This window comes from Chamaea fasciata, unplaced genomic scaffold, assembly GCF_029207755.1.
Source record: "Chamaea fasciata isolate MVZ Bird 193981 ecotype frontalis unplaced genomic scaffold, bChaFas1.0.hap1 SCAF_4, whole genome shotgun sequence".
NCBI lineage: Eukaryota > Metazoa > Chordata > Aves > Passeriformes > Sylviidae > Chamaea > Chamaea fasciata.
The window spans coordinates 29,430,915-29,442,953 of record NW_027094089.1 but is presented as its reverse complement, the minus strand read 5'-3'; the positions used below and the strand labels follow the sequence as shown (position 1 = coordinate 29,442,953).

The window sequence follows — 12,039 nt, the reverse complement described above, 5'->3', positions numbered from 1 at the left end:
CTATAATAGAAGCTAGAAATACTTGATAAAGCTGCTGGAAAATAACACTAGGTCTGGGACAAGGGACTGTCATGAATATTTCAAAACATTAATTAGTTTTTATTCCTGGTCTATCGGTGGACTTCCCTAGATGATTAGATCATTTTGGCCATAGTTTAGATACATCAAATGTGCAGATTATTTGCTTGAGATGATGTTTGAGAACTTCAGATAAAATCAAAACCACACAAATTTTTTTCAAAAAGTATCAAATTTATTTACGGAGTATATCCCTCATCAGTTCTCCTCCCTGTGTTTCAAGCTATGTAGGTATCAAAGGTCGAACACATACATATTTGACAACACTGCATACAAAACACAGAGACTTAATCTCACATATTTATAAAATGCCCAAATGTCATATTCTAATAATGCTTGCTTTCACCAACAAAAGTGAAAGGGGATCAACTTCACACTTACTTAAAGTAATTTCAGTTAGATTCCCCACTTCTGATCCCCCTTGGTGTCAGCCAGCTCTATAGGTCTCTTCATTTGAACAATGGTATTGTTTTAAGGTTTTATTTTTAAACCTGATCAAAGAGTAGCTCCTAGAATGCACAACTCCGTGCTGCTGTTTAGAAATAAACAAAATGTAAAATCTTAATGACTGCTAGAAGCTCTTTTGAACTAGACTACATAGAGGCCACCACAGACTATTATTAAAAAGTTAGGCTTTGAAAAATTAATCAATTCTGGTAAAAGAGATTAATTGGAAATAAGGTTAAACAATTTTGATCTATTTACAACACAAACCTGACTTTTTTGACTGTGTCAGCATCTTGCAACCTGTAAGGCAGCAGAATTTCAAGGGCCATGAGAACAAAAGTACTACCTAAACTCAAGTCTTAGATCAAAGGTAGCCAGCAGGTTAACAAGCAGAATTACTGTCACCAGTTTGTGCTTCATCCTTGCACAGCTATCTGCTTTAGGTCTGGGACTCAGAACACCAGGCCACCTGGGTCTTTGGTCTCACCCCATTTATGGCTATTCTTTGAGGCATAAAGAGTTTATGAAGGCAAGAACAAATTAGTTACAGGTGGAGCATTCAGGTGATTATTAGGGAAGACCAAACAACAGCACTGTGTTTTATACAGCATGAGTGCCGTAAGAGAAATGAAGCTAGTAAGAACAAGCAATCAGTTTCCTAGAACTCGGGCTGAAGTTAAAGGCTGTTGATGGCTTGTAGTTCAGGAAACAGGAAGAGCTAAGGTAGCTTAAGGTTACTTTTGCAAACAAGCAGCACCATCAAAGACACTGCAGCAGCCACTATGGGCACACACAGCCATATGCAGTGACCTTAAAGGAAATCAGTCATGTCTGCTATCCAATGTATGCTACAGCTAGCTTCCCTCTACAGCCCTGCTCAGGGCATGCCAAAACTTGCATTTCTGTAATCCAGTTTATTATTCACATTTTCCCCTAAACTCCACAATTTTAAGACACTTGTTAAGTCATAGCTCAGCTAAGAGAAAAAAAATTATTTACCTTCAGAGCCACCCAAGAGGTTAATTTTTAAATTTATCATGCAAATTTAGAAAAGCAACCTGCACTAGGACACAAGTAGTAAACTTAATTACACTAACAACTGTCACGTGGGCAAATTTTAACACAAATCAGCAGGAAAAAAATACACTGGAAGTATTAGATTTCATTCATATTCAAGAAATAACAGGATCAAGTATCAAAGGACAGTTACAACACAAAATGTACAAGTATTTCATTTTGAAAGTGGATTCTTTGCACAAATAAGGCCCTTTTTGCCCATTTAATCCTTCTTTGTTCGTTTGGCTTTTGCAATGTTCTCCTGGCGTTTCTGTTTTTTCTTCTGCTCTCGTTCCCTGGCCTCAATCATTTTTGCAAGCTTCCATGACAGCGCTGCACTGATCACAAACAGCGGTGTGAGAGCCAAGATCACAGTCGTCAGGAAGCCATAGGGGTCCTTGGCAGCCCACTCCACGATGTACTCAGCCCAAGCCTTAATATCCAACATCTTTTCTGCTTTCCTAGTGAGAAAACCCTGTGGGATATTAAAAAAAAAAAAATAAAAAAAAAATTCTGAGTACTCAGCAAAATAAAAGCACACATACACAAGAACAAAACACAAGTTCCACCTTCACATGAGCAAGAACAGCTTTCCATTGCGGGTGGCTGAGCACTGGAACAGGCTGCCCAAGGAGGTCATGGAGTCTCCCTCTGGAGATACAGAAAGCTCAGGTCGACACAGGCACAGGTTCCGGTGTCACCTGCTCTAGGTGACCCTGCCTTGGCAGTGGGGTTGGACCCCAGAGGTCCCTTCCAACCCTACCGATTCTTTGACAGCAAGTACCATTTTCATCTAAGTTATCACTATCAAAGGGCAAGACCATTTTTGCTAGAAGTTAAAAGCAGTGCATAGTATGTGAAAGTGCAATACAAAGCATTGATCCTACGTTAAAGGTCCGTGCTTACAGAATAATTAGGGGTTTAATCCAACACAGTTGCAAATGCTACCAGCAACAACACATTGCTAAATGGAAAAAGAGGTTTGTGGTTCTCTCTGGAAGTGAAGAAAAGCCAGCCCGGCTGGTTTATGCCTCTGTAGGTTTCACCAGGGAGGGGAGGGAGCCCCGGCAGTGCTTTGGGTCGGGCAGCCGAAGCCCCGCCGCGCCTCCCCGGCCACCGGCTCGGCCGCCTCCCTCCGAGCCCCCCGCCCTGCCGCGGCCGGCACCGCCTCACCTGCGGCCCGGGCTCCCTCCGGGCCTGCCGAGCGGCGGAAGGGCGAGTCGAGCTCCCTGCGGAGAGAACACACGGGCCGTGAGGGGACGGCGATGTGCCCCCGCCGCCGGCGCCCCCCGCCCGAGCCGCGCTCCCGGGGCCGCCCCCCGCCCGCCGCTGCCCCGCGCTACCGCGGCCCTGGAGGGCTCCGGGATTCCGAGCGGAAACAGGAAAGAGACGCCGGCTCCGCCCAGCCCGGGCGGGCGGGAGCGGGGAGCAGGGCCCGCCCGCCGTGGGGCTGGAGCGGCCGCGCCGCGCCCCGTCCGCTGCCTCTGCCCGGGCCCCGCCCGGAGCCACGGCGGGGCGGGCGGTGCTTTTGCCCGGGGCTCTCCGGAGCCAGGGCGGGGCGGGCGGTGCTTTTGCCCGGGGCTCTCTGGAGCCAGGGCGGGGCGGGCGGTGCTTTTGCCCGGGGCTCTCTGGAGCCACGGCGGGGCGGGCGGTGCTTTTGCCCGGGGCTCTCTGGAGCCACGGCGGGGCGGGCGGTGCTTTTGCCCGGGGCTCTCTGGAGCCACGGCGGGGCGGGCGGTGCTTTTGCCCGGGGCTCTCTGGAGCCAGGGCGGGGCGGGCGGTGCTTTTGCCCGGGGCTCTCTGGAGCCAGGGCGGGGCGGGCGGTGCTTTTGCTCGGGACTCTCTCGGAGCCACGGCGGGGCGGGCGGTGCTTTTGCCCGGGGCTCTCCGGAGCCACGGCGGGGCGGGCGGTGCTTTTGCCCGGGGCTCTCCGGAGCCACGGCGGGGCGGGCGGTGCTTTTGCCCGGGGCTCTCTGGAGCCACGGCGGGGCGGGCGGTGTTGCCCGCCGGGAATCACGCGGCAGGGAACGGGAGGATTCGTCAGTCCATTAAGAAAAAAAGCTGTAAGCCGGGAAGAAGGAGTTTCCGAGGTACCCGGATGCGGAGTAGCCCCTGGAAGCTGGAATGCCGCTCGCGCCAGAGCTGGGAGCCCCGTGGTGTCTCCGGGCGCTCGCCCGTGCTGGGGCCGTGCGAGGGACGATGAGGAGCAGACCGAGGGTACCTTGCCAGTACCTCGGCAAGATGCCACCTGTATGTCCTGATCCTTTTGGGACTCCTGACCCGCTCGGGTGGGCTGTTCAGGGGGCCACATGGCCGGGGCAGGAGCCGCTGGCTATTGCACTGCTCCCCACTGGACTGACCTCCGCAGAAATACTCAGCTGATCTCTGTTCATTCTGAGCCTTTAATATGCTCATACTGAAACATCAACTTAAAAAAAACCCCATATTTTGCCTTTTTATATTGCACTAAGCCTTCTCCCTTTGCGCAGATGTTTACGCAGATGTGAATAACAACTTCGTCATGTTTCCAATGCAAGAAAAAGCGCAGATTAGGATTTTAGGTTAATACATGAGAGAATCTTGCAATTACTCAAACTATATTAAGGAATTCAGGATCAATTGTCTGTACTGTACCAGCAAATGGCACCACGGCAATCTGCTTTCGTATATCTTTTCTTTATGTGAATATTTACATTATTTCAAGTGCAGAACACAGGCAAATAAAAATATATTTTCCTAAAGAGTTATTGAGAGGACACCTGACTAATAATCTAGATTGCTTTAGTTTCAATGTGTCGAAGGTAAAATTTTGTTATGTGGAAAATTGCATTATCTGTGTGTTTTTGTAATAAAAACTGTCAGTTGTGTTCAACCTCTTGTAATATCTTTTGAGGAGGGGATGGGATGGGATGGGATGGGATGGGATGGGATGGGATGGGATGGGATGGGATGGGATGGGATGGGATGGGATGGGATGGGATGGGTCTTTACCCAGCACATTGTGAACCCCCTGTTGGACAACATGTCCAGGAGGATGCTGTGAGAGACAGTATCAGAAGCCTTAATCCAAACATAATCTATTAAGAATCCTTAATCCTTCCTAAATCCAGGAGAACTACATGCTTTCTTTCACCCACTAGGCAGGTGAGCTTGTTATAAGAGGATATCAAATCAGTAAAACAAGACTTTGCTTTTGTGAAACTTTGTGGATTCTGCCTGACTGCATTATTCTTCTGCCTTTCGACTGCAGCCAGTGTGATCTTCTCCATATTTTTTCCAGGTACTGAGAGTGTACCAACAGGTATTCCTGGATCTTCCCTCATGCCTTTTTTGTAAATTGAGATAATGTTGGCTGGCTTCCAGTCCAGGACCCCCAAAGACTCCAAGATCTTTGGGAGCTATCTGTACATGTATCTCCGTACCTGTGTTACTCAGCCATTTATGTGAACATTAAAACTCTTAGAGAAGTTACAGTCCCCGTTTGGTCTGTAGTTTGTGAATCTTGGCAAAAATATAACAATATCAATTTACAGAATCTTAGATACTGTTTCTGAGATACTGTATCTAATGGTATCATGATAACTTTTTGTGTGGTGTAGCTAAGATAAAAGTAGATGGGCTATTACATAAGTATAACCTATTTCTGGTAAAATTGCATATTCAGCTAGAAGGGACACAGTTACATTTCTGATGCCTGAATGTCAGATTCATCTGACAGGTACAGATACATCTTCCAAAATAAGCACTGACTTAGTCAGCAGCTATATACCAGCTTTTTAATATAACCACTGCAAAATTACTTTCCAGTTCCAGTCTTTCACATAATAGAAAATGTCTCATCTGTCTGTCTTTCAATGTTTTCTCTGCCTTATTGTTTTAAAGAGGAAAAGTACCTAATTCATTGTGGCAGGGAAGAAAAAAAAAAAAAAAGGCAGGGCTTTTAAATTCACTTTTCCTAGAAAACAGATTTTACGTAATTGCTTCTCCTGCTGTCCTTCTCCCCCTAACTGTTGGTGAAGCTATTCACTGGTTATATTGGCAAAGTATAAAGTCTTGTCCATAATAATTTTGCTCCTTTTATGATCTGTGAAAACACGTGGCTAGGTAGAGAAGACAGGCCCAGACTACTACCTTGACTGAAAGCTGCAGTGCATCTTTAATAGGAATGAAGAGGTGTTATGGGAATACTGCCAAATGGGGAGGCTTCATTTGTGGCTTGCAGTTTACCAAATTCAGAATAATTTAACCATGAGGCCGTGGTAGATCAGGATACTTGTTTTGGTTTTCTGAATTTATCAACTGTTGTACATTTGGTAGTCAGAGAAAGCAGAAATTTCAGAATTAAATACAACTTGCACAAAACATCACAGCCCTCAGTACACCATCAGAGTACTTTAAAAGACCACATTAAGCATGTGTTTATGTTCACCATTGTTTTGTCACTGAATTGCTACTTTGCAAATCTGCACTTTCTTTTACATCTAATGTAGAATTCCTTTAAATGACCCTGTTCTGTTATTTATAGTAATGTATGTGCCTGTGTGTATTTTAAGGCAGTCATTAATTTTGTATCTGTCAGGGAAGGATCCACTGATCAAAGGTCACAACAAAGGAGTGGGCAGGAAAACGGAAACAGCACTCCAAAAATCCAGAAGTAATAAGATACAATGCTGGGAATGCAGTACAGGCATGGAAAATGGGAGAGTTACTTGCATGAAAGCAAAGCCTTTCTCACACCAAAAGTGACTAAAGGGTCTGTGAAGTGTTTGGTTGTGTGGTGAAGACAAGCTTTGAGTAAATGTGTCCATTTCACTCAGATGTGTTGCCATGTATCAGTAGTCCAGAATCTTTCTGTATAAAGAAGCTGCTAAATATTTCCCTCAGTGTAATCTCTGGCTACCCTTCTCTTGTTTGTACAGTCTGAGGATAAATTAGTTCCTTGAAGATTTTTTTTTTCCACATACATCACGAATTCTCCCGTAATCCTTATGTATACTTATAATGTCCTGGGCATGGCAGAGTCCACTTGCTCAATATCTCTGTTTCTAGAAGAGCTAGGTGGAATTCTTGTGCCATTGTGCAGTGGTGGGGGGTTTAGGAGTTTTAAAGATGTGGTTGAACAATAAAAAGACTTCAGTTTTTTCTCCATTCTGCAGAAGAAATTGAAACTGCTTTAATACTACTTTATTTGACTCTTGTATATAACAACTGTGTATGTCATCTGTTGAAATATTTATCCATAGTATCTGTCCATTAAATTGCTTATTTGTTTTGACTACTATCACTGCCTGGTGGCATCCAGGCACCTGGCTGGAAGGTATTTGCAGTGCTTGTGGGGTCTTGTGAGGGCTCCTTCTTTCCATAGTAAGGGGCAGATGCGTGGCCTTTAACCTGAGTATGACTTGGCTCAGCAACGAGTCCTTCCTCGTACTCCTTGGCCTGAAGCAGCTTATCCTTTTCAGATACATCCTTGACTTTCTGTTTCATTTCTTCTCTATAATTTTCATTCCTAAGAATCTCCTAAGAACAAAGTAGAAAGGTAATTAGGTAAGTCAGAAGCAAATGCAATATACAGAGTTGCAATAAAACATTTCAAACAGGCATTTGTTTTCTTAATTTTATAACTCACATTTTAGGGTATTTAAGTAAAATAAAATGTGGCAAAATGAGTTGGTTTTCCACAACTGCAAATTCAGCCCTATCTTACAAGGTTCTTAATGTTTGAATCATCTTGTTGAAGAAAAACTGCATTGTAGTATCCACTTCACTACTCTATTAGAGCAAAAAAGAAGAAATTAAGAAATTAAATGAGAGTCATCAACAAATGTCAAAGTATATTAAAAATAAGGCTACTTTTTCCATTGTTTCCGATGTTGGAGTTGATACTTAGAGCTATTTAGCATTTGTATCTCTTCCTGTAATTCACTTTGCCTGTGGTGTTATGTACCTCTGCCTCACGGCACAGTTCTGGGAGAAACAGACGTGCAACCTTTGGGGTCTTGCTAGTGGCAAGACTACAAAATGAATAACTAAAATCACGAATCACAGACTGGGGCTGGTTGGAAGATAGTGCAGTGGCGCAGATAGTCCAGCGTCATTCAACCTCCATGCTCCAGCAGGGTCATCCCAGAGCACACAGTGCTGGATTGTGTCCATATGGTCCTTGATTATTTCTGCTGACAGAGACTCCTCAGCCTCTGGTCAATCTGTTACAGTGCTCCATCAACCCCACAGAAAAGAAGTTCTTCCTCACATTCAGGTGGAACTTCCTGTGCATCAGTTTCTGCCCGTTGCCTCTTGTCCTATTGCTTGGCACCACCAACCAGAGCCTGGCTCCATCCCCTTGACATCCTCCCATCAGATACTGATAGACATTGATCAGGTCCCCTCTCAGTCATCTCTCCTCAGCTTTTCCTTGTAGGAGGGATGCTCCAGCCCTCTAATCAAATTCACTGCCCTCTGCTAGATCTGCTCCAGGAGCTCCATGTCTCTCTTGTCCTGAGAAGAACTGGACACAGCACTCCAGGTGAGGCCTCACCAAGACTGAGTACAGGGGCAGGATCCCCTCCCTCCACCTGCTGGCAGTGCTCTTCCTATGTCCCCAGGATCCCATTGACCTTCTTGGCCACCAGGGCACCCTGCTGGCTCATGGACAGCTTGTTGTCCACCAGCTCTGAGGAGAAGGACTCCCAGGTCCTTCTCCTCAGAGCTGCTCCCCAGCGGGTCAGTCCCAGGCTGTGCTGGTGCCTGGGGTTTTGTTCCTCCCCACGTGCAAACCCTCCATTTGCCTTTGCTGAATTTCAGATGCATCCTCTCTGTCCATCTCTCCATCCTGTCCAGGTCCTTCTGAAGGACTGCACAGCCCCCTGGGGTATCAGCCATTTCTCCCAGCTCTGTGTCCTCAGCAAACTTGCTGAGGAGGCATCTGTCCCTTCACCCAGCTCACTGGTGAATAAGTTACACAATACTGGGCCCGATATTGAACCCTGGGGAACACCACTAGTGACAGGCCTCCACCTAGACCCTGTGCCAGTGATTACAACCCTCTGGGTTCTGCCATTGGGCCGCTTCTCAATCCACCTCACTGTCCACTCATCCAGTCCACACCTCTTGAGTTTTCCTACACGGATGTTATGAGAGACAGTGTCAAAAGCCTTGCTGAAGTCGAGGTTCCACTGCTCTCCTCTCCTCCATCCAGGTAGTTGTGTCATCATAAAAGTCAATCAGGTTGGTCAAGCATGATTTATCTGCAGTGAATCCATGCTGACTATTCTTGATCACCTTCCAGTCATCCATGTGGATAGAGATGGCCTCCAAAGTTAAGAAAAAGTCTGAATTATTTTCTCCAGATTACAAGTATATGGAGGAGTTAAGAAGAAATTACACCGGTACATTCCCCTGTGAGCAAGGACATAATTTTAGGAATTTCTGTGTTAAAATACATACGATACTGCCAAGAGTTGAAATAGGAATTATGAACACCTAAGAATGCTTTAAAAGGTAGTAATTAAAGAAAACCTTATGTAGGGGTTTGACCATGCCAGATGCTTAGCAAAGCTTGTCACTCCCCTCTACAGCTGGACAGAGGAGAGAACATATAATTAAGAGTTCACAAGTTAAGGTTTTTAGTGCATGATCTCTCACTATGAGAGATCACTGACTAAATACCATCACAAGCAAAAAAGACTCAATCCTATTGTAGGATGATGAGAAGTAAAACAAGATCTTAAAATTACCTTCCCCCTACCCCTCCCTCCTTCTCAGCTCTGTCTCCTCCCCCTAGCAAGTGCAGGAAGACAGGGAATGGGAGTTAAGGTTCCTCATACACTCCTGCCATTGCTCAGGGAGAGGAGTCCTTTCCCTATACCATCATGGGATCGCACCCATGGGAGACAGTTCTCCATGAACTTCTCCAACATGAGTCCATCTCATGAGCAACAGTCCTCCCCAAACTGCTGCAATGTAGGTCCCTTCCACAGGGTGCAGCACTTCAGGCACAACCTGTTCCAGTGTGGATCTCTCACAGGGTCACAAGTCCTACCAGGAAACCTGCTCCAGCAAGGGCTCCTCTCTCCATGGGTGGGCAGATCCCTGCCAGGACCCTGCTCCAGTACAGGCCACCTACAGGGTCACAGCCCCCTCTCAGGCATCCACCTCTTCTGGCCTGGGTCTCCTCCAGGGGCTGCAGGGGGATCTCTGCATCCCCAGGGACCTCCATGGGCTGCAGGGGCACAGCTGCCTCACCATGGTCTGCACCACGGGCTGCAGGGGAACCTCAGCTCTGGTGCCTGGAGCATCTCCTGTCCCTTCTTCTCCCCTGACCTGTGTGTCTGCAGGGCTGTTCCTCTCACATATTGTCACCCTGCTCTTCTCTGAGCACAATTACAACTGCAAAACTTTTTTAAGTCTCCTTAAATATGTCATCACAGAGGCATTACCACCATTTCGGATGGGCCCAGGGGCATGTCCATCCTGGAACTGGCTGGGACTGTCTCTGCCAGACATGGAGGAAACTTCTAGCAGGTTCTCCCAGAAGCCACCCCTGTAGCTGCCCTGCTACCAAAACCTGGCCATACAAACCCAATACACCTTATCTTAGAGGTACCATGGAAAGTAACTCCTGTTCTCAGTTCTTAGTTGCCTCTGTACTTAAATTCACAGATATACAGAGCAGAGGCAGAACCCTTTTCATACAAATGGAAACTGAATGGAAATACACAAGTAATACACAAACTACTTTGCAAACTGAAGAGGGGTGAAAATTCTCACATGCTCAAATAGGAACACTGCCAAGCAGAACAAGATCAAATTTTCAACAGTCAGTATAGCAAAACCTCTTTGTGGCATCTCTCAATTCTATGCTTGTTTACCACATGCCTATGTAAATCCACCACAACCTTATTGATTTCAAGGGGATTACTTCTATGGTGCTTGTATTAAACCACTACTATGAAACAAGTAAAGCAAACACCTTTGTGATAACTGAAGACTGCATCATTGTCTCTACTAAAACAATGGAAAGTGATTTATTAAAATACAAACATAACCTACTTACTGTGAACAGATATTATGAATTTAAAATCTCTTCAAGTGATTACTTCAACATAAAGTTATCTTAGTCAGGTAAGAGCAGCTGTAACTGAATGCCAAATACTCCAGGTCCATTTAAAATGTTGATGTATAATTGTTCTCTGGTTTTCAGACTCAAATAAGGCTCTTTTAATCAGCTTTCTGTGGACAAACTATAAATGTGATACAGGAAAATGAAAAAGTGGATCTTAAAAAAACCCAAAATAACATGAGAAATTACTCTTATTAGCAAATGCTAATAAACCCACCCCAAACTGAAGTGACTTATTCAGAATTTTCTATACAATCTATCAGGATAAAAAATTTTCAACTACAAAGTGTACACATTCATTTTTGGCATTAAACTCATGCCACTAACATGTACACTGAAATCACTGGGTTCCTGCACTCAAATTAAAGAAAATATGAACTGGAAATACGGAGTCAATTGGCATGTTAGAAAAAAAGGGTCAAATTCATTCTCACTTTGAGACTCCACTGCTAAACAATCCTTTATTACCTGATTTGCTATAAAAAGTAACTGAGGGCTAAAAGTTAGTTTGCGGGTTTCTTTCTTTGTTTGTTTAATTTACATTGTCAGGTTCAGAACACCTATATTTTCTCTTCCTCCAAGTATCTTATAAGATGGCTATCTTTACTATAAACTGCCCCCTAACAACTTTTCTGCTAAAATATAAGTACATGAACATGTAATGTGCTCTGACCATTAAGGGAAATACAAAATCTTTCTATCCAACCCAGAGAACATATTACCTATCAGATAGCTGCATTTTTTTAAGGATTAGCTTGTTCTTTCAACACTCTGTTTTTGTACAAATAAATTACATAAGCTCTTTGAACCAGCAATTCTCAGGAAGTACATGGCATCTCAAGAGTATCAGAAATGTCCTTCAACATTTTTATTAAAAGAAAACCCTAAGAACTGGGGCTATGCTGCAAAATAAAAAATAAAAAATGCCTTAGGATATCCAGCCCCATTTTAAAGCAGTTGAAATCCCTACATGCAGATGTTCACTTAGAAATGTATCAGCTCCCAGCATACGGAATAGGATACACAAAAGGATATGCCAAGAGCTAAGTCCAACTGCATGTTCTGCAGTTTATTTTTAGGTGAAAAGTAAAACAAGACATTTTATCACTGCAGGTTGTCCAGCTTTGGTGATTATTTTAAGTTTTGTGAGGTTTTTAAAACTTCTAAGGTTTGGGGCTGCATGTCTTCCCTCCTTTGGAAGGCAGAGTTTAAGAAAGTGATGTCTAAGGTTTTCTTGAAGAACATTATTATTAAGGAAATACCAAAGTAGCCCTGTGTGGAGATTGAGGCATCTGTTTTTCATTCACAAAACTGCTGACTTCTGCATAATCTGACAT

The 12,039-nt window shown here is 44.7% G+C and overlaps 2 protein-coding genes across 4 annotated transcripts in view; both read right to left on the bottom strand.

Annotated features, from left to right (window-relative positions):
* Positions 1-231: 231 nt before the first annotated feature.
* Positions 232-2,988, bottom strand: SMIM15 (small integral membrane protein 15). Of its 2 annotated transcripts, XM_066181189.1 has the most exons (4): positions 2,925-2,988; positions 2,755-2,810; positions 2,151-2,232; positions 232-2,056 (listed from the first exon to the last, which is right to left on the bottom strand). In XM_066181189.1, the coding sequence occupies exon 4, from the start codon at positions 2,027-2,029 to the stop codon at positions 1,805-1,807; it is 225 nt and encodes a 74-aa protein (XP_066037286.1). In that variant the 5' UTR covers positions 2,030-2,056; positions 2,151-2,232; positions 2,755-2,810; positions 2,925-2,988; the 3' UTR covers positions 232-1,804. The 2 variants fall into 2 exon arrangements, with proteins under 2 accessions (XP_066037286.1, XP_066037285.1); XM_066181188.1 differs by lacking the exon at positions 2,151-2,232 and having other exon boundaries at positions 2,925-2,949.
* Positions 2,989-5,757: 2,769 nt separating this feature from the next.
* Positions 5,758-12,039, bottom strand: part of NDUFAF2 (NADH:ubiquinone oxidoreductase complex assembly factor 2) — a 71,487-nt gene continuing 65,205 nt past the window's right edge. For both annotated transcript variants that reach the window (XM_066182368.1, XM_066182369.1), the window contains one exon: positions 5,758-7,101. In XM_066182368.1, coding sequence (XP_066038465.1) covers positions 6,844-7,101 — 258 coding nt within the window. In that variant the 3' untranslated portion in view covers positions 5,758-6,843. The remainder of the gene's footprint in view (positions 7,102-12,039) is intronic.

Coding starts and splice junctions, on each gene's coding strand:
- SMIM15 (XM_066181189.1), bottom strand. CDS start 2,029: ATGTTGGATATTAAGGCTTGGGCTGAGTACATCGTGGAGTGGGCTGCC.